Genomic DNA, 23,052 nt, shown 5'->3' on the forward strand with positions numbered 1-23,052 from the left:
GAAAAGTTTGTGACAACTGCAAACCAATCACAATGTTTTTGGAAAAAGTGAGCAAATGATGGTGGCAGAGCAACTGCAGACATTTTTGGAAGCCATACAGTGAGGGGGGAAAGTATTTGATTCCCCTGCTAAATTTGCCCGTTTGCCCTCTGACGAAGAAATGACCAGTCCATAATTTTAATGGTAGGTTTATTGTAGCTGTGAGAGACAGAATAACAGCAGGAAAAACCCCTGTTGTTACCCTGGTGGATTAGAGAGATTGTGTTTGCGGATAGGACAGAGAATATATCAACACCTTTGCAGACGATGTTTTAATAACAGCAGAGAATCCATCGGTAAGCTTATCTAGGGCTGCCATACATTCAGATTTTCCCAGACATTACCGGGATTTCAAAGGGGGAATTGACATCTGGGGGAATTTCTGAAAGGTGGTGCTTTGTCCTGGATCTTAGGCAAGTCAATCGAAAAATAGCATGCTGGGTTTTGTTGTTGTTGTTGTTGTTTGCGTTTTTGTAAAGAAAACCCACTGGTTTTTACTTTTTGAAATAAGAAATCAATTCTAAAATAAGAAATCAATATGATAAACAGACAAGGAGTGATTGCGAGTGCCTAGGGGAATATTTACAAAAAATTGATCTGAAACATAAATTCCAGGTAGAGGATACTTTGTGACCAAGAGTTGACAACATAAAAGATAGGAGAGTGTGGATAATGAGGTGAAGGAACTTATGTATATACAGTTAACCAAGATATAAAAAGAACTGTTTTTGATGATACCATCAAACCTGATATCCTCCTGGATTGGTTCCATAGGATGAGTATGGGACACAGTTTTACAGTGGCTCCAATCCTATCTCCCAGAACTGTTCCAAAGATTAGCACTGGGGAAGTACCCTTCGGCCCCTGGCACCTGTGGGGTTTCCTGGGGCATGATTTTATCCCCAGTGCCTGGCATAGTGGTGGACTCGATGATGGCTAATAAACTGAGCATGAAACCTGGTAAGATGGCCAGTCTGCAGGTGAACAGATCCTGAGACTGGGAAACAGTTCAGTTGCTTGTTCTGAATGGGGTTGGACTCCCTCTAAAGAAGCAGGTATGGAGCTTGGGGGTGATATTTGTGTAACCAGGGGGCCAAATGGCTTCAGTGGCTAGGAGTGCCCTTCTCTTGACTGCAGCTGGTGTGATAGATACCGTGTTTCTCATATTTTAAGGCATCCCTACAAAATAAGGCATGGCAGGATTTTCCTGAGGTGGAAAAATATAAGGCATACCTCGAAAATAAGCCGTACCGGGTGGTGGAAGAAGGTCTGTGGCAAAGAAGGGTTGCTGCTGCCGTGTTAACCCCCGAGACCTGGCTGCAGCCTCAGCGCGTGCAGCCCCAGAACCCAGCTGTAGCCTTTGCGCGCGGACACCCGGGACCCGGCTGCAGCCTCAGCGCGCAGCCCCGGGACCCGGCTGCAGCCTCAGCGCGCAGCCCCAGGACCCGGCTGCAGCCTTTGCGCGCGGACACCCGGGACCCGGCTGCAGCCTCAGTGCGCAGCACGCACAGCCCCAGGACCCAGCTGCAGCCTTTGCGCGCGGACACCCGGGACCCGGCTGCAGCCTCAGCGCGCAGCCCCAAGACCCGGCTGCAGCCTTTGCCTGCCGCGCGCGCAGCCCCAGGACCCGGCTGCAGCTTCTGCCTTCCGCGCGCGCAGCCCCAGGACCCGGCTGCAGCCTCTGCCTGCCGCGCACGCAGCCCCAGGACCCGGCTGCAGCCTCTGCCTGCCGCGCGCGCAGCCCCAGGACCCGGCTGCAGCCTCTGCCTGCCGCGCGCGCAGCCCCAGGACCCGGCTGCAGCCTCTGCCTGCCGCGCGCGAAGACCCGGTGGGAGCAGGTCTGTGGTCTGTACAGATACCGGTACCGGTACTTAATTAAAAAATAAGACATCCCTTGAAAATAAGCCATGCTGTGTTTTTTTCAGGAAAAAATTAATATAAGACATGTCTTATAATATGAGAAACACGGTACAGTTTTTGGGTAATTTAGTATGGTAGTCCAGGCAACATGCTCTGTATGGGGTTTCCTTTATAAAATAATATTTTTATTAAAAATTTCTTGGTTTACAAAGGTATGTGCTATGTCTCTTTAATATTGGGTTTAGAATTTGTAGCTAGTAAAGAATGCTCCTATAAAGCTGCTGAAGGAGGTGCCCATGGACAGTACCTAACATCTGTGCTGAAAGCTAAAACTATATTATGAATCGGCCGCAATGATATGGATAAAAAACTGGATAAATTTGGAAAATATAGACATTCTCGACCTTTAAGGCTTTAAAAATAGATTTGGGTGGCATGCGTACCTCTGGTACAACAAAGTGGAGGTACATAGAGATTTTTTGAATCATAATATTATTAGACCACTATACGAAGTCTGGCAAAGGTACAAGGATTGGTGGGAGCGGAAAACACCCTGGTGGTTGTCAACACAGGAAGCGCATTCGGTCAAGAGAATAAACACTGATAGGCGTTGGATAACCTACCGAGACCTTTTGATTGAAGATAAAAACACAAAAATCCTTAAATTGAAGAAGCTTGCCTATTCACTTGGGCTTTCCTTGGGAGGTGATTCAGCTGTGTTGCTATATTAACTTTATCTACTGATTTTGAATATATTTTACATTTGTTTTATGGATATAAGACACTTAAAGATATAGATATTATTCTATTTCAGATTCTGTGTATATCCCTGACATTGTTTATTGTTTGCTGTTGATTTTATTTAGAGTTAATGTATATTTTAATACTTACATTACTTGATATGTTTCTAACCTTTTAGTATTGAACTTTATTCTATAAACTGCTTTGGGATTATTTGAATCATTAAAGTAAGTGATTTAGAGGAACAAATTTGGAATGTACAGTCGTGCCTTGTTTTGCAACCGGGATCTGTTCCAGAGTCCAGGACACTAGACAAAAAGGACACACGACAAAGTGCCGCTCTGTGCGGAGCGGTTTGTGCTTCTGTGCATGCGTGATTTAGCACTTCTGTGCATGAGCAAGCGGCAAACCCAGAAGTAACCCGTTCCAGCACTCCCGGGTTTGTTGTGGACGTTGGATGAAATGGACATTAGACGGGGACTGTTGGAGTGGGGAGGACAGGGGGAGGGGGAGATCCAGCTGGAAAAGAACCATCCCCTGCTTGTCCTTTGCGCCCTGGAAGTTCTCGGTGGCAGGGAGTGCTCTGGGGTGGGGGGGGAAGGGGGGGATGGAAAGAGATATAGAAATATAAAAATTTATAGGTAATTTGAGTAAATAGCTAATTAGATAAGTATAATTAAACGAGATTAAATTGATTTGTAAAAAATGAGAACTGTTAAGGTGGATTTGGCAAATGAAAATCAATAAAGGGAGGGGTTTGGGGAAGCCCAAAGGACAATGTCTAGGAAAATAGATAAGGTTTAAATTTTTGATGTTAAATGTCTTGGTTTTGTTTTTGGTTTTGTTTTTATTTTTATTTTTATTGTTCTTTCTTGGTGTTTTTTTTTCCTTTTTCCTTTTTTCTTTTTTTGTGGTTGTTGTTACCAGCCTGACCCTCTCCTCACTTTCCTGGAGTCTCTCAGTGGCAGGGGGAGACACTGGAAGGGGGAAGGGGGGAGAGATTTAATTATAAAAGGAACCACCTTCGACTGCCTACCTCTCAGGGGATTCTCTTGTGGGAGGAGGGGGCTCCTGGGAGAGCAGGGGAAGATGGGAAATATGATATGTATTTGTATGTTTTTTTTCTCTATCTTTTTTTTTGTATTATGTAAAACCAATAAAATATTTAAAAAAAAAAGAAATGGACATTAGACATGGCAGACTCAAAACGCGGTACCACTATATGTGAAATTTTAAAAAGTGGGAAACTCATTTCTTGGTTCCAGCGAAATATCTCTATATTCAGTCTTCCCTTGTGTACTGGAGTAGATTATCTCCAGTTATTAGTTGTACTATGTTTTATTCAGTGTGTGACACACACAAATGCATACATGCATACAAAGAGAGCAAGCTACGATCTGTAACAATTACATTGCTTCAAATTTTAGCTCACACTTTTCTTTTCTTTTCTTTTCTATTCTAGAAACTGACAACATCCCAATTATTGTTGGTAAGTAATTACAGACTAAGTTACTTGGGTGTACAGTCGCTGCTATTGTACTTTCATGCCTTGTGGTAATGTGTGTTTCCTTTACTTTTTTCTCCAGTTTTGGGTTAAATGTTGAAGGCTCCTACTTGGAGAAGATATTGATTCTTTATCAAATATCCTTAGGGTACAGACAGATATCCTCTGTTTGTATTGTTTGTTTGTTTGTTTGTCTGTCTGTCTGTCTGTCTGTCTGGTGAGGCCAGCTATGCTTTCTCCACTATCTTTGCTCCTGCAATGTACATAGCTGTCTCCAAATTCAGCACAGACTTCCCCCATGCTGCGCCTTTCAATGGTCTGGCACCGGGTGTGACTGGGGCTTTTTAAAAATCCTCAGGAGTAAGGGTGTCTTAAGCTCAGGCATGCCAACCATGAGGGGCCTAGTGTTGAGGTGGCTATGTGTGTGAGACATATCGCATGGCTAATGGCCAGCTCCTTCAGAGTGCTTGGTCTCCACTGCACATGCATGGCACGCGATACGTGTGAGATCACACGCATGCTGGGTCCCCTCAATCTTGGGGGCAACCCGGCAGCTCTGCTTCAGCTTCACACACTGCTTGGGTTGGAGAGTTGCTCTTTGATTGTCATTAGGGCCGCTAAGTCAGCAAAGTTGACATCTGTTAGGGGCCGGAAGAACTCGTTGCTGCAATCAATCTCTGAGGACAACTGCACATCTGCCCCAAAAAGGGTGACTGCAGATGGACAGTGGACTTGCTGCTTGAGGTACGTATGCAGGGCCGTCTCTAGGCCCGGGTCCGGTGGCGCAGGGCGCCAGGCCACCAGGGGCGCCGCTGCGCCCGCTGAGAGGCGCGGTGGAGGCCGCCTCAGGCGTGCCTCTCAGCTGTTCAGTGGCTTCAGGCCACTCTCCGGAGGCGCGCGGGCCTGGGGCCGCCTCTGCCGCGCGCAGGAGCGTCGCAACAGGGGGCGGGCAGCGCCCCCTGGCCCAGGGCCGGCCCTATGGCCAGGCTGGGTTGTACAGGGCTCCGGCCTTCCAGGTGGCAGCCGCACTGCGCCCGCCCGCCACGCTGGGAAACGCTACGGGCGGGGGCGCCACAGGGATCCACCGCAGCAGGGCGCCAGGTATGCTTAAGACGGCCCTCTACGTATGTGTCTAGAAACTTGCAGTACTCACTAGCACATGAACTTATCCACCAGAGTGACTTTAATGTCAATAGAGCATTGCAAGGTAACAACCTGTCTTGTTGAAACAAAATAAAAAAAATCCTTCCAGTAGCACCTTAGAGACCAACTAAATTTCTCATTGGTATGAGCTTTCGTGTGCATGCACACTTCTTCAGATACACACGAAAGCTCATACCAATGAGAAATTTAGTTGGTCTCTAAGGTGCTACTGGAATGAATTTTTTTATTTTGTTTCGACTACACCGGACCAACACAGCTACCTACCTGTAACTAGAACCTGTCTTGTGACTTCTATTGATACTATTGCTTTTCCTCAACAGAAAAATAATTACTTTGTCTAATTAACTGGTACTACGGTATATCTTTCTCTTTTTCCCCTTCAAGGATGTGTCCTGGCTGTTTTAATTGTGCTTGCTCTAGTTGCTGTATTTTGGAAATACCGATCTTCTATGAAAACCGGGTGAGTCAGCCCCAAGACAAACTGTCCCTGATTCTCTGTAGCCTTCTTTGTTGCTGAGTGAGCTTCCATATGCGGTCTGTGGTTTTTGCTTTCAGACATAATAAGAAAATGGATTTGTTGGGCGGTTCTATCTAAAGGCAGTAATGTTTTGTTTTGGTTTCCCCCCTAGAAAAATCTAGGCCAGTGCTATAATCTAAACCAGGCATCCCCAAACTTCGGCCCTCCAGATGTTTTGGACTACAATTCCCATCATCCCTGACCACTGGTCCTGTTAGCTAGGGATCATGGGAGTTGTAGGCCAAAACATCTGGAGGGCCGCAGTTTGGGGATGCCTGATCTAAACCAACAATTTGCAACAATAACTTACTCTACACATTTCTCTTGCATGGCTTTTCTTTCTATTTTTGTATCCAGGACTGTTCATTTTTGTTGTAGCTTTGTATGCATTATTTTGCAGTTTTGATATGACCCATATATTTTCCCATAGTTTGTGAGCACTAATTAAGCTGCTTCCATGGATTAATTCAGTAATTATTTACTCATTATCCATATTCAGTGCAACGATTTCTGTCACAGTTTGGTTACATGTCTTTTAAGACTTTTGTGGGATTCAGATTTGATACCAAAGCATGCTGATTGTTTTGTCAGAGGCAAGAGTTCTGTTTGATTCAGAGGCTATAACAACCCCAGTGGAGAGAAGGGCAGGCTCTCTAAGAGGAATCTGTTTGTTGTTGTTGTTTAGTCATTTAGTCATGTCCAACTCTTCGTGACCCCGTGTACCAGAGCATGCCAGGCACTCCTGTCTTCCACTGCCTCCCGCAGTTTGCTCAGACTCATGTTTGTAGCTTCGAGAACACTGTCCAACCATCTCGTCCTCTGTCATCCCTTTCTCCTAGTGCCCTCAATCTTTCCCAACATCAGGGTCTTTCCCAGGGAGCCTTCTCTTCTCATGAGGTGGCCAAAGTATTGGAGCCTCAGCTTCAGGATCTGTCCTTCCAGTGAGCACTCAGGGCTGATTTCCTTCAGAATGGATAGGTTTGATCTTCTTGCAGTCCATGGGACTCTCAGGAGTCTCCTCCAGCACCATAATTCAAAAGCATCAATTCTTCGGCAATCAGCCATCTTTATGATCCAGCTCTCATTTCCATACATCACTACTGGGAAAACCATAGCTTTAACTATACGGACCTTTGTCAGCAAGGTGATGTCTCTGCTTTTTAAGATGCTGTCTAGGTTTGTCACTGTTTTTCTCCCAAGAAGCAGGCGTCTTTTCATGACAGCTGTCACCATCTGCAGTGATCATGGAACTCAAGAAAGTAAAATTTCTCACTGCCTCCATTTCTTCCCCTTCTATTTTCCAGGAGATGATGGGACCAGTGGCCATGATTTTAGTTTTTTTGATGTTAAGCTTCAGACCATATTTTGCGCTCTCCTCTTTCACCCTCATTAATCTGTTAAAAGTCATTATTTTTCTATAGTTAGTCTGTATGTCTCCCATAGGCCTGGGCGATATATTGATATCAGGAGTGAACCACAATGTTGCCTTCTCTCAGCAATATATCACTTGTGAGACTGCCACTGCTCTTGAGTCCCTCTGCTAGCAGTGCTCACTGAGTGAAACCACCATCCCACTCTGCCCTCATATGGTACAAAGGGATAAACAAGCTGCATTGGTGAGGCACCGATACAGCTAGTTCCTCCCTCTGCATCTTTAAACTGCTCGGGTGGCGGGATGGGGGCTCCCCTCAGCTGAGCAGTTAAAGGATCCCCCAGCCCAGCATTGGCTCTTGCAAGCCAGCGGCGTGGTGGGGGATACTTTAACTGGTCGGCTGTGAGATGCATGGTTGCCCTTCAGCAGGTGGAAGAGAGGCTTCTTCCATCCCGCAACTGAGCAAAGCCCGATGCTGCTGAGGGATTGGGGGTCGCTCAGTTGGGGGGTGGGAGCCCTTCTGCCCCCTACTAAGCAGAGGGCAGAGGCCAGCTGCATTGACCCCAGCCTGTAAGGCACATCAGCCAGCCCTAGTCTCCCACTCTTATATCTGTTGTGTTTACCTAATCTGCTTTACTTCTAATATCCTGCAGTGGCTAACAATCAGTGCATTACATCTTTTTCTGTAGCTTCTGGAATTGATTTTCCTGCTCAAGCATGGCTACTGCTTCAGTGTGACAGTTACTTGCATTACTTGTAAAAATGAATAACACGAAGTGGAATGCAGATGTATTTGTGTGTTGCTTTTCTCCTTCCTGACAGGAAAACTAAACAAAATGATGTAATGGTCAAAATATAGGTGTTTATTTTATTTTATTTTATTTTTACAGACAACCTGAAGCTCCTACTAGCCCTGCTGAATTTGCTGAGCCAGAATTGGAACCCAAAGGGTCCCAATTGGAGTAGCCTTCTGCAGTTATTTCCTAACAGTTCTCATTTGGAACTGTTACTCTACAACTGGAAATGAGAATTGAAGGAAGAACTATTTGGAATGCCAAAGCAGTTTTCATTAAAAAAAACTGCCCACCCATGCTATTCAGTTACTTGAAGCATGAAACAGTACTGGGCCCCAACAAAACTCTCATCATTTGCTCTCTCTTTTGCATTGAACTGGGTTCCAACTTCCCTTGAAGATTGTCTCTTAAGTGACTCAATCAAATACAGAGCCATGCAGAGGTGATTGTATATTTACCCTGGCAAGGTGCATTATTCTTCCTTCAAACCATGGAAAGATGTAATGGGTTCCGTGTAGGAAATGTGAAATGTTACATTTTGTTTCCTATAATCTTGTCCATCTCACGAAACGGAGGGAGCAAGTGTAGCTGTTAAAATTGACCAACCTTTTGACTTCCTCAAGCCTTTCTCATGCAGAATTCTAAAAGCTGCCTTTACTTACAGGATTTTCAAAAGTGCAAACAACAGTAATATATGCCTATGGCACATATATGAGTCATAGGCAAACAAAAGCTCTGCATCCTTAACCAAAAAATCAAGGAACACTTTCTCAACACCTTAATTTCAGTGGGAACAAGGAAAATAACTCTCCCATTAAAATCAATTAGAGTGAAAAATGCAGTGTTTCATATGGTTTGAATTAAAGCTTGCTCTATTCATGAAGGTATTTGTTTGTTATACATTGTTTTTAGAATCTAAATTGTTCGTATTTATTTATTTATTTATTTAAATTGATTAAATATGTATAGAGAATGTTGTTTATCTTAGAATGTGTGCAAATAAATTGAAATCTATATATATATAAATGTAGGCATTGCCTGCGCAGAGGTCACAGCCTTTCTTTGTAACCGCTGAACTGTAATGTAACAAATTTGGCCACAACGTTCCATGCCCATCAGTGAGGGATCTAGCATAATTTTTTTTCCAAAAAAGCAAACCTTTCATACCTAAAATAATGATTAGACACAAAAAGTGGCCCCCAAATTAGACATCACCAGCAGAAGCGCTGAAGACTCCAGCAGCATCCAATAGAAAGGCAGATCTCCCACTGCTGCCCTGAAAGCCGCGCCACCAGATGACATCACAAAATCCCACAGCAACCAACTGAAAACAGGCCTTTTGGAGGTAGGGGCCTGACTGGGGGGGGTGGGCCGTATAGGGGGCAGGGATGGGTAATGGGTCAGAACAGGGTGGGGGGAGACACGGTGATGAAACCTGCCCTCTCCACAGTATCTCGCCTCGGCTTTGCAGAGTAGGCTGAGTGGATTTAAGGGCCTGCCTGGGTGGGTGATGGGGGGGGGGGCGAATAGGCCGCAGCATAGAATCAACTGAATATGGGCCTTTTACAGGGCCGGGCCTTTGGGTAGAATAAATGTTATTTCACATAACATGTGGGTAGGGGAGTCAGGGTTGGGACAGGGCAAAATTTTACAGAACACACATTGGGAGAATGATTGTGTGCAAAATGAACGGTTCACAGGGATAACCCGGGGGGGGGGGGTGGACGGAGGAAAGAAGGGAAATCACAGGGGCAAGCTGGGGGGAAGGGGGGCATTATAGGTCATGGATTAGGACAGAGTTGGGGGATTCACAGGGATGAGGGGGGGAATGAAGGGCCAATCACAGGGATAAGCCGGGGAATAAGGGGAGGAGTGGGGGAATCACAGGGATACGTCATGGATCGGCACATACGTCATGGATCTTATGCAAAGCCTCATGAGATGGTGCCTTGAACAGAAGTGTTTGTTCTCAGTATCTCAGGTGGGCCCTAGTATCTCAAGTGTTGCTGCTGATCAATGCCAGGTCAGTGGATGGCAAAACAACAGCCATCCCAGACTTGATCCAGGATGAATATACTGACCTGGGTTGTATTACAGAGACTGGTTTGATGAACTGGTGGTTGAGTAACCTCTCAGCTTTGGCCACTGGAATTATCTGTACAGCAGGAGGCAAGATCAGTGGGGGTGGGGAGGCAGAGCTGCAATAGTCTATCACAGGGGTTCCCCAAACTAAGGCCTGGGGGCCAGATGCGGCCCAATCGCCTTCTAAATCCGGACCGCAGATGGTCCAGGAATCAGCATGTTTTTACATGAGTAGAATGTGTCCTTTTATTTAAAATGCATCTCTGGGTTATTTGTGGGGAATAGGTATTTGTTCATTCCCCCCCCCCCCGAAATATAGTCCGGCCCCCCACAAGGTCTGAGGGACAGTGGACTGGCCCCCTGCTGAAAAGGTTTGCTGACCCCTGGTCTATCATGATTGCATCTCCCCTGACCAGGTGCCCTTTCTCCCAGTTTGCTGGGTTTTAATTTGTGTATCTGAAGATGGGTGACTGGGACAAAATAGGGAATCTGTTGCTGTAGCCCCAAGGAGGTCTTGGGGTTTGTGCTGGTCTCCTCTGAGCTTGTACTGGTGTACTTTTGACATTCACGCTGAGGCTCCCCTGGCAGATACATGAGTTTGTCCCAAATAATTTCTGACTCTTCTCATGCATCTGGGCAAACTCTGGATTTGGTTTTCTGTGAAGGATTGGATGATGGTGATGTTAAGGTAAAGGTAAAGGGACCCCTGACCATTAGGTCCAGTTGTGACCGACTCTGGGGTTGCACGCTCATCTCGCATTATTGGCCGAGGGAGCCGGCGTATAGCTTCCAGGTCATGTGGCCAGCATGACAAAGCCGCTTCTGGCAAACCAGAGCAGCACATGGAAACGCCGTTTACCTTCCCGCTGTAGCGGTTCCTATTTATCTACTTGCATTTTGACATGCTTTCGAACTGCTAGGTTGGCAGGAGCTGGGACCAAGCAACGGGAGCTCACCCTGTCACAGGGATTCGAACCGCCGACCTTCTGATTGGCAAGCCCTAGGCTCAGTGGTTTAACCACAGCGCCACCTGGGTCCCGATGGTGATGTTAGAGTGGAGGAATTTTCTATAGCTACATTGTCATGGTCCAATCACTAATTGGTGGAGTTCAGACTCGCTGAAACTGGATACATTTCAATTTGTACAGTCCAAAGATGTGGGCAGAATCCTTGGAAATGTGAGAGCCACCACATGTGTACTAGATCCTTGCTCTTTCTGTCTCATCAAAAAGACCAGTGGGGAACTTGCTGGGTGGGTGAAGGGAATGGTCAGTGCCGCCTTACAACAAAGTTCCAACATGACTAAGGGAGACAGTTAAAAGACCTCTATTGAAAAGGCCGTCCTTGTATTGCATAGTTATTGGCCAGTTTCTAATATCCCAGGTGTGGTGGCATCTTGTCTCCAGGGGTTTCTGGAGGAGGTAACCAGATCTACAGTGGTCCCTCAATTTACGAATTTAATCCGTTCCGAACGGACCTTCGTAAGTCGACAAAATCGTAGGTCGAAGCCAATGGGGGGGGGGAAATATTAAGAATTCATAAGTCGGGAAAATCCTATCTAAACTATCTAGACCTCTATTGAAAAGGCCGTCCTTGTATTGCATAATTATTGGCCAGTTTCTAATATCCCAGGTGTGGTGGCAGCTCATCTCCAGGAGTTTCTGGAGGAGTTGCCCAGGTCTATTTCAATCAGGTTACAGGCCTGGTCATACGATAGACATGGCTTTGATTGCCTTGGTGTGAATTACTTACATCAGGAAGTGGACTGTGGAGTGTGACCTCTCTCAAAGATTAATATTGGGAGGGAGAGGCTGTACTGTAATTACTCTAGGGGCCAAGGCAGGGCGGTGGAGTATTGGGGTAATTTGTACATGCTTGAACTTTTGTGGGGTGTTATGGGAGTGTTGATACCTGTGGTGGGGGACATGTTGTGAACCTTCTGGGGTATTTGTCCACCTTTGGTCCCCACTCTGCACTTAGCTCTCACCTGTGCCTCCTAGAAGCTATCAGCATGTGACAACACCCACAATCCAGGAAATGGCTTTAGCTGGATGGCTAAAGCAGGTGAGGGTAGCTGATGAGTCTCAAACCCTCTCTGTGTTAGGGATTTGCCCTGCATATGAAGACAGGCTCTGGGAGATTGAGTTGACAAGACCAATAGTGGGTCCAGTGATCAATAAGGCAGTTTCTGAACCTGCTGTAGAAGGGAAGGTAGCCCATCTGGGAGAGGGAAATCTCTGATCCTAAACCTCTGCTGCATTGTATGTTTTTGGGAAGAAAAGGCCATTTGTAACTACACAAATCTGGTGTAGTCCCTAAGATGGTTGGATGGCTCCTTTTGGCAGCTGCTGCCCTGCCTTCCTTTGGGCCACAACAGTGAGGCTGGGGGGGGGGGTGTCTTGCTGTCTAAGCCGTAGGCAGTTTGACTTCACCATGAAGGCAGATGGATGCCAACAAATTCAGACAGTCATGGGATATGTAGTTGGTAAGGGTGTTGAAACTTAGGGGGCGCTTATTTCCCTCCCACTGCTAATTTGTATTGAGAGTGGTAACCTTACTCTTTGCTTTGAGCCTACTCAAATTGAAGAGCTTTCCATCTGTTTGATATATGATTTCTACACCGGTGGGGAGTTTCTCTTCTACAGTGTGTAGGATCACGGTGATGAAAATAATAGAGTTTATTTATTATCTTAGGAAGTGGGATTGATTGTTAAACTGTTCTGAGAGCGGAATAGGGGGTCGTCTTCTGTGGGAATGAAGTCAGCTCCCTCGAGATTCCCCAACACCAGGAGCAGCTCGCACACGACCCAGCTTGGGCTGCCGTGTGCGGAGCCCGTTATCTCTCCCCCTGAGGGGTCAAGAGATCAGCCCCACCACGCGGCTTTCAACCTAAACGAGAGGATGCCTTGCCCCATCAGTTATGGTTTCGCCCACCTTTTCCTCTCGCCAATCCCGAGCGCGCTCTTGCCCGCAACCTCCAACCAGCACGCGCGCGGCGGCCTTGGGGCGTTAGCTAATACCGGGAACCAATAACGGCAGAGGCGGTTCCTCGTGTGGCTCCTCCCCCCTGCCTTACTCTCGGCGGAGGTTCTGAGGCGACGCCGCTGCTCACGTCCCTTGGCCGGAAAAGCGCAGCTGCCGCCTCTCCCTTCGTGTAGAGTCGTTCTCTGGGTCCGCTTCGTCGCTTTGCTTTTCCGCTGCGGAGGGAGCTGCAGCGCTTTCTCTTTCTCCGACTCCGGGCTCTCTCTCGAGCGATGGCGCCTCTTACCAGCTTCCCTGGCGGGGGGCGGTTTCCGTCGGCGCTGCTGCTGCTGCGGCCGCTGCTGCTGTTGTTTTCCTCGCTGTCCAGAGTTCAAGGTGAGACGGGGGGCTTCGGGATGCCCGTCTGTTCTTCTGTCAAATGGGAGGCGCCCCGCCTCCCTCTAGAGACGGATCATGTCCCAGGGCGAAGCAAAGCTTTCTCGGGGATGGCGAAGGAAGGCAATTCCCGCGTCCAGGGCAGGAGGGAACTTGGAGCCTGCCTGTGTTTACCTGAAGTTTGCTTTCTTTTCATTCCCACGTGTTTGCTCTTATTCTGCCTTCTGGAGCAACAAAGATCTGATCATAGCTGCCAAGTTATCCCTTTTTTAAGGGATTTTCCCTTATGCTGAATAGGCTTCCTCGCGAGAAAAGGGAAAACTTGGCAGCTATGGATCTGACCCGCCTTCGGCTGTAACAGCACTTCATATATGTGGAAACAGCCGCCACGTCTCCCCTTAAATCTTTCATCTTCCAAGGCTAAGCATCCTCTTTCTATTGCGCTTCGTAAGACCTTTAACCATGCTGGATGCCTGAGCCTGTTCCTAAGACCAGGAGTGCCAACTTGAATAAAATATTGGCGGAGGGGCATGTAATTGATTACATGATGCAGTGCACACACACTATTTGAATTGCAATGTTCATTAACTTGGGGGGCAGCCCCCTCAAATATTTTGGGGGGCACAAAGGGACATTGGCCCTAGGAGTTGGATCCTACCTCTGGGATATATGAAGTGTGTTGTAATTTTGTGCAAGCCCAGAGCTTCCCTGACCATGCTGTGGGTCCTATTTGCTTTCTTTTCCCTTTATCTCATATTGTTTTGGAGTGTCAGGAGCAAATAACAGGGAGCCTCCTTGACTAATGTCAGTACTAAGATAGGTTGCCAGGCAGTGCTAGATTGTAGCTTTCAGCTCTGGAACATGCGAAGGGCTGTTAATGCAGCATTACCAAAGCCTGCCCATCTGATGCAAAGACTTGTGCTGTAAATCCAGTGTATTCACAACATACTTTGATTTGAACACTGCAGTAAACAGCAGACAAATAGTAAAGAGTAGACAAACACCAGGCCTGTCCAGCACATATCCACTATGTGCTCTTTTTCTTTTTCATCCTCTTTGAATACCATTTTTATTGCATGGACTTGATGTGGTAGTGAGACAGTTACCTAGCATTCCAGACGATACTGACAGTTCCTTCAAATCATGTAAATCTGGTGCATCAAATTTCACTAAAATTTAAGGGTGTCAAGATATACCGTATCACCAGCAAAACATCCTATAACAGGAATTGCAAAGTGTTAGGCAGTGAGTGTAAATGTGGTTGTTGCAGATAACCTATCTTCTTCAAAAGCCAAAGGCCGTAGCCTATTTTTTGTTAGGACCAACCAAAAGGTCACAGGCAAGGTTTCCGATGAGCTAGAATATTGGTTGGGGATTTGTCATGAATGCAACCCAGGATTGGAGGAAGAAAACATGGACTTTGTAAGAATTTGCAAAATTCTTTATTAATTTCCTCTACTCAAGATCTCTAAAAAATACAACACATTCACACATACAGTGGTACCTTGGTTCTCAAACTTAATCCATTCTGAAAGTCTGTTCCAAAACCAAAGCGTTCAAAACCCAAGGCGCACTTTCCCATAGAAAGTAATGCAAACAGATTGATCCATTCCAGACTTGCACACGAAAGCTCATACGAACTTAGTTGGTCTCTAAGGTGCTACTGGAAGGATTTTTTTTAAAAAAAAATTTTCAACTTTTCGACTAAGCACAACATATAGTCTGGTATATTTCTGCTCCCAGTATTGTCCTTCTGGGGGTTGTCGACTTCGGAAGTCCAATCCTTCGGAAGTCGAAGCGTTCGGGTGTCGAGGTATGACTGTATTAGTGTTAATTGTTTTTACATGACTTTTAAAAGCTGTTACTATTTTATCTGTAAGCTGCCTAGACTCCAAAAGCACGATATAAAGAAATATAAAAATAACAACCTCCTCTTTTTTTATAGGAGCAGGTCCACAGACAACGCTTCCTCCAGACGATACAGGTACAGTTGAAAAGGTGGTAGTGCCAGCAAATTTATAAGCTTGTTTTTAGATTCGGTATTGCACTTCTAATGAGTGTGGCAGCTTTTTAAAAATAGGAAATTAGTTTGAGCTGAGAATGGGAAGTTGCCTTCCACCCAGACAGTTGGTAGTTTGCTCAGTATTGTCAACTCAGACTGGTAGCAAGTCTCCAGGTTTTCAGACAGGGGACATCCTGGGCATTACCTGGAGATGCTGGGCAGTGAACCTGGGACCTTTCATATATAAATATTCATTCTTATGTATTTATCTGTCTTGTGGGACTACCCTTCCTCTGCATTGGGGAGGACTCATTAATCTGATGCCCCCCCCAACTTAATGGAATTTGATGGATTCCTCTGGGGCATTTTGTAGTGGGCAGGCAACAGTCCTCCTGAGACCTTAATCTCACATTGGAATAGGGAGATACAGCGGGCTTTTGACATATTTGCCCCTGGGTGCCTTCTCTGGCACTGTTGAGCCCAGACACATGTTGGAGTGTGTGACAGTGAAAGCTACAAAGGCTTATTTTGCTGTTTCCATGGCATCCTTAAATAATTGTTCAGAGCTTTTTGGAGTGTTGTAGGAATAACTGTCATATATTGCAGTTGGAGAACGGCTGAGACAATTTGCAAAGCATTTTGAGAAGAAAGCCATATGTATTTTTCCTGCCTTGAATACTACTATTGCTACAGTACCAAATGAGGTGTTCAATGCCTAGCCGTAACCCAGTTTTTTGGGAACACTTTCATTTTTGTGGTCTGAGAACATAGACAAGATACTTGTAGCTGTCCAGCTCGCAACCTGCTTTCTCAACCCTTGCTCATTATGGTTTATTTGAGCTAGCTGAGGGGTACAATAGTGTGTGTTCAGGGCCTGGTGAATCCATCTCTGCATAAGCTGGTAATGAAACCCCATGAAGAAAATCCTGGCCCTGGTATCACACCTCAGTCTTCCCTGGATTCAGCTTCAGGTTGTTTGCCCTCATCCAAGCCATCACTGCCTCCAGACAATGAATCCTCCTTTTGGCATTATCATTAGAAGAAGAAGAAAAACCCTTTGGTGGCTAGCAGCACCTTTCACTAGCTTTGGCTAGTGCGCCAACTATGCTCTTACATGGACAGGATCTCACCTCTGTGGATCGCACATTGGCAACCTCACATCTGGAGTGCTGTCATATGATTTGTGTGGGCTTGCCTTGGGATTGCTCTGGAAGTGGCAACTAGTGCAGAACACAACTGAGTGAAGTACAAACATTATAGCTGTTTTAGCAACTTCTTGAATGGCAAGAGGCAAGGGGCTGTAGACACAATCTCTTCGGTGTGTTCCAAACAATGCTATGGAGCTCCCTGGTACTGTGGTGACTTGTTGCTTGAGAAGTTGCTTGAGTTTGCAGTACAGGCTGAAAGTAGGCACAATTATGTGTGGTTACCTGTGTTCAGGAGGACTCTGAGTGAAATTTATCTCTAGTTATTTGCAGTCCTGCTTCACAGTCCACAAGTCACCACAGTATTGTCCTGCAATAGTGAGAAGTGGGGTGGGACAATGCAGAGTGAAAATGTGACATCATGTCTTATTTTAAAACAGATGTTAGACAAGGAAAGGAAGACAGCACAGCAGCAGCTGCATGGGTCTTAAAAGATCTAGTACTGCTTTTCTGTGTTCCAGATTGTAACCCCCCCCTCCAATGATAGTAGGTCAACATAAAAATAAATAAATACCATTTAACACAGGATCATTGCTCTATAGCCGCTGGTTTGGAGTTTAAATCTACTACATAAGATATTTATATTTCAACATTCAACTGAAGTTGGTGGTTTGCAGCATTCATAATGAACAAAATTTAAAAGAAACCCAACCCAGGAGCAGCAGGTGCCTGGTGTTGTGTCTGCCATAGTTTGTCTCACACACACAGATTCTTTCTCAAAGGAATGGCTCCATCATGGGGAAGGAGACAATCCTTCAGTTGCTGCTGCTGTTTGTATCTTTCTCCCTCTGTCTCCTGTTAGGCATTAGATGCTGGTAGCAGGTGTGCCACCCATGTGGTTCTCACAAGTTTGTTTAGATGAAAAGGCAACCACTTATTTTCCATGTGGGTAGCAGGTGGTAGATAAGGCTTCCATCTGAGCCTCACTTATCTGTGAACAAGCCCCTTAGAATTCAAGAGAGCTTACACCTGAAGAGACATAGTTATGATTACTCTATAAGTCTTACTGCTGCCCCTCTTGTTCTAGCTGTGCTCTGCAAATGAACTCCCAGAGTCTATTGGAACATGGTCCTATAGATCCCAGTAAAGGAAAATGTCATAGAGATTTACGAATTATCTACTCCACTCCAATGAACCTTGCCTTCTCTCCTATAGCTTCAGAACTTCCTCTGAATTTTTATTTCCAAGTGATTGCACCCATCCACATGTGGCCAATGCTACCCTAAGGAGCGGGGATCCAAAAGACAGTTATCCTGCTGGGACTGTTTTTTGCTACCGTTGCATTGCAGGTTATGAGCCTATTCCTGGAGAGACTCTTTTTCTTACATGTCTGGCCAATACAAAATGGTCAGTAGAAAATCCTAGGTTTTGTCAAGGTAAGTTTCACTTATAGCTGAATATTTAAAACTGTTGAACTGCCATCTTAGATCAGATATCTTGTTTGAGGACTAGAGGAGATGCAGAGACTTCAAAAAGATAGAAAATATTAACAGACGCTTTTCTTTTATAGAACATTGGAGACTTAAATTGGGGAGATGTAATATTCTGAGCATCACACCTAATGATGAACTCAATTGGTGAATGCCCTTGGGTCTGTAGACACATGGTGCTTTTAAGAAACAAGAAGAGAGCAATAGCCTGTTTGGAGGAAATAATACAACGTTGTAGTAAACAAAATAGAGTTTTTAATGATTTTCAGCTGTCGTCTTTTTGATACTGGATATTGTCAGCAGTAGCAGTCCAAAAACTTTGAACATCTATATGCCACAGGCAACAAAGAGATAAGTGTACCTAAAGCAAGAAATGGTCTCACAACTGCTTTCAACTCATGAAGGAGAAAACAAAGAACACTAATGTCTGCATCCATCCCTAAAGATGATATTATTGTGAACCACCAGTAAAACAGGATATTGAATTATCCTTTAGTGAATATAGTATTTCCAAGGATCCTTTCAGACTGTCTTTATATTGCAGGTGGGATTCAATTAAATACCAACAAATTCAGGTAGCACAGTTGAAGTGTATTTGGTTCTTTTGTGCACCAAATCTGTTTTTTAAAAAAAATAAAAATAAAAAAAAATCTGGACATTTTGCAGTAAAGAATGTGACAGGGAAATGCACTGTAGATACTGAGATATTTTTTTTTGACACAAGGCCATATAACCTCTCCGCAAACGAACAGGTCGCCTGGCGGTGGCTTTGGTGTCTGTAGTGTACCCTTTTTATTTTATTTTTAAAGAAATCAAGGCTACGTGTGTTAATGCTTGTTTTGATTTTCCTGTTAGGAAGGCGATGTCCTCCTGTAAATATAGCAAATGGCAGAGTAGTAATACCAAGCGAAAGGCGGCTAGGTGATGAAATAACTCTAGGCTGTATTGAGGGGTGAGTTGTAGGTCACTTTTTGTACCTACTTAGCTTTGTTTAGAACTCCTTGGGAGGGGCTCATGACAGACACATATTAATTGTTAAAATATTAGGCTAGGTTTTTGACATTAATTCTTTTTTCCCAAATGATTTTTATTGATTTCCCCCAACATTAACCAAAAAAAATGAAAACAAAATTTTTTTACAAAAACAGGGGGGGAAATACAGAAAATACAAAACATAAAAAGCAAACCATATTCTTACTCTCATTTTTTAGTTAACATTGTTGACTTCCTCGATTCCCCCCATACTGGGTCCATTTTTAAATCCAAATTAAGCAGTTTTCATATTATTTCTTATTATTATTTCACATTTTAACATTAACAACTTACCCTAATCTTGTTTCTAATCTAAAAAAACATCAACTATCCACATTCTATCAATCATTGAATATTCCAAATCCAAAATTACTTTCCCATCCATTTATCTTCTATTTCTCCCCATAGCCTATACTCTAACAAAAAGATAATTCCTTTGCAGTCGTACCTCAGGTTACAAACATTCCGGGTTACAAACTTTGCCCCAGGATTAGAACGGAAATTGTTTGCCAGTGGCGTGGTAGCGGCGGGAGGCCCCATTAGCAAAAGCGTGCCTCAGGTTAAGAACAGTTTCGGGTTCAGAACGGACCTCTGGAACCAATTAAGTTTTTAACCCGAGGTTCCCCTGTATCTGGAATTAAATTAAATTAAATTGCTAGCTTGTCTCAACTAGACTGACAGCACCCAGAGAAAGGGCTTTTTCTGTTGCACTGTTCCACCTATAGAATCCTCTCCCCAGGAAGCTTCCCTTGGCCTCATTTTCACATTTTTTAGCAGAAAGTAAAGACCGCTTTACCAGCTCTCATTCAGTGTTATTTGAACTGGCTTCAATCCTACTGTTATTAGATTCTTGCTGTTGTGTTGTTTCTAACTGCTTTTGAACTGGTGGTGGTTGGTTTAATTTTTTTCTTTTTCTGTCAACCAGCAGAGTAGCAACTCTGTAGGATGGGATATAAATAATCTAAATAAACCAAGTATACTATATTTAAAAATATGTTCTATTCACACACTCTTTAATGCCCAATTCACTAAAATAAAAGATTTCTCTTTCCCTTTAGGTACAAATTGATAGGCGAAAAGACTCTTCAATGTGTGGAAGTAGGCGACAAACTTGAATGGCATAAATCACCTCCATTTTGCCACCGTAAGAGGAATTTTTAATTTGAATTTATTTAATTTAAACTCAACGTGCTACTGTGTGACTCTGTTTATTGCAAAAGTGTAAGTCTCCTCAACCAATATACAGAGGATGCTATCTGATCATGCTCAATATACTCACGATCATGATTGTTGCCAACTAGCTGACTTCATTTGCAGCCTTCCCCAGAGCAGGAAATTGGTGTTCTCAGATAAGCCATTTGTTTGCAAACTCACACATAAATGGGAACTGATATACAGATCAAGGAAGAGTTGGGTACATAAGGAATTGTTGAAGTCATTCAAACCTCTGCCATTCCCTACAAATGGATATGCTCCACCAGGAATCATAACACAGCCTGATCATTAAGCCACTTTTCAATGTTTCTTGGAACAGAAAGGATTTCTTCCGTTTAATCTAGTATTTTAGTGGAAGTAGTGCAAGGAATGTTGCTTCATTATGCTTATTCAGACAAGAGGATCTAAGGGAGTAAAGCAGTGCATATAGAACATGCACACAGCACTAATCCCACATTCTGCTCACTGAGCCACTGGTGAAAGGGGTTAGTTTGGGGAGCACCAGAAGGTCGTCATCTCTGGGGCGACCTCATAAAAGGGGGCAGAGAACCATGTATGCCATGTTGAACTTGGAGTAAAGGTGGGATAAAATGTAATATGAATTAAATAAATTCAATTAAATAAAAATGAATTAAATAAATTAAAATAAATTTGACTACAGCAAATTCCATAATGCCTCAACATTTTTGACCTGTGTTTCCTGGGCTCACCTTTTGGCCTGGGTGCTTAACACTTAGCAATGGCTTGAGGAGCCTGAATTTTCCCCACCAAGCAACCATGTGGCAGCAGAATACTCAGTTGAGGTTGACTTTACTACTTCCATCAGCCATTTTTGGTGTGTGCCCTTTATTTAAGCTTTTGAACATCTTTCCTGATTTCTATTTTTTCCAGAACATTCCTTGCTCTGGAGGTGGCACTGGGGCTTTGACAACTCCCTCTGTGAAGTTTCAAGTCCAGCTTGCTTCACAGAAGATCCAGTTTGCTTTTGAGGAGGTTGTAATACCTTCACAGCAGTCCACTTTAGTTCAGTGTTTGGGTGACAGTTAAAATGGATGCTCAGGCCTTGAATTATCAAAAGATTATTTCATAAAGTGGAACATCATTTAAGTGAAAATAACTTTAATCCAAATACACTCCTAACAGAGATGCTTTTGCAATTGTAGTCCTACTGAACTGTTGCTAATGTTGCTTTTGATCCCCAGGAATCCGATGTTACGACCCTCCAACCATTCTCTTTGGCTCACACAGTGGTCAACCTCATGAAGAGTATTTCTATGGCTCAACAGTGACATACACTTGTAATGCAAATTTCTCCCTTATTGGAAGCCCGACTAGTACATGTTCAGATTCTCTAACTAGTACTGCTGGAGTGTGGCTCCCAGCTCCACCTAGATGTAGAGGTGATGGAGATTATGTTTGGTATCTTTGATGTACTATGTTAATGTAATTTATGTACAATGGCTGGTGAATGGAATTATTGTTAGAATGAGCGAACTTTGCCATCTGCTAAGCACTGTGCTGCTGCTGTTCAACCTGTGAGGTATTCAGTGGGATTGCAAATGATTCCGTGTAGGAGATGCAATAGTATTGCCCCCTCAATGAGTTACTTGTTTTAACCTGAGTCAGTTTGAGAGTTTATGGTCTAATCTAATCCAATAAAAATAACCACTATTGTTTCCCACTGAGAACAAAGGAAATTAGATTTAGTTGTGAGCAATTTATTTGATTAATTTCATTTGGACTTGGTTTGGCTTTCCACATTCCAAGAACTCTGTGCAGTATCTATACTAAACAAATCTTGCATTCAGATGAAGTAGTCAGTATATAATGAGCTAACTTTACGCATAGTATATTGGCATATATATGCCATATATCAGCCTGATTAGGAATAGCCTGCATAGATGTGGTGGTTGTTTAAGAAAAATATTCAGTGGGTCACAAATACTTTAGTGAAATAACTTCAGCAGATGGTCTGAGGGCAGATGATGCAGTCATCTTTCTGTAACTAAGCAGATCTAGGAAGGCAGGTTCTGACTGTACTAAGTAGATCCACACCATTTAACATAAAAATCTGAGGCATTGGGGAACCTGATCCCAGAATTGTATAGGGCTTTACATACTTCTTAGCAATTTCCAGAACGCTTTCCCTGAAGTGCAACTCAGCCAATTTTAATTTTATACTTGCTGGAATGATGTTATTGTATCTTATCTGATTTTATCTCCTTAAACATCACTTTGATAGTTCCTATCTCTGAAGTAGTTGAAGAATACTTGAAGAATAAATAATTCAATTTAATTTATATTATATGCTTAAATGGATCAGTTAATTACTTTAAGCCTGCAGGAATTGAATCAGTTTTTGTGTGCCCACTTCCAATTTCTCCTATGCAGCTTATGCCCCCCCCCAAACCCCCAAAACGGTGTGGTAAGAATTTACTTCCAAACCACCTCTTAATGGTTCATGCCCACATGTGGGAATAGCACCTTAAAGAAAATGCAACCAAGAGACCTATACAAGCACAGCATCTGGTAGAGACCCAGTTTATTAGAGGAGCTACTGCAATAAGGGGGACGCGGGTGGCGCTGTGTGTTAAACCACAGAGCCTAGGGCTTGCCAATCAGAAGGTCGGCAGTTTGAATCTCCGCGACGGGGTGAGCTCCCGTTGCCTGGGCCCTGCTCCTGCACAAAAGCACGTCAAAGTGCAAGTGGATAAATAGGTACCGCTCCGGTGGGAAGG

At 44.2% G+C, this 23,052-nt stretch overlaps 1 protein-coding gene across 1 annotated transcript in view; it reads left to right on the plus strand.

Moving 5' to 3' along the window:
• LOC118088520 (membrane cofactor protein) overlaps positions 1-23,052 on the plus strand; it is a gene marked incomplete at its 5' end in the record, with an annotated part of 83,174 nt that overhangs the window by 7,782 nt on the left and 52,340 nt on the right. The window contains 3 exons of the mRNA XM_060277481.1: positions 15,376-15,414; positions 20,158-20,243; positions 21,517-21,714. Coding sequence (XP_060133464.1) covers positions 15,376-15,414; positions 20,158-20,243; positions 21,517-21,714 — 323 coding nt within the window. The remainder of the gene's footprint in view (positions 1-15,375; positions 15,415-20,157; positions 20,244-21,516; positions 21,715-23,052) is intronic.

The sequence above is a fragment of the Zootoca vivipara genome, chromosome 7 (assembly GCF_963506605.1).
Source record: "Zootoca vivipara chromosome 7, rZooViv1.1, whole genome shotgun sequence".
Classification (NCBI taxonomy): domain Eukaryota; kingdom Metazoa; phylum Chordata; class Lepidosauria; order Squamata; family Lacertidae; genus Zootoca; species Zootoca vivipara.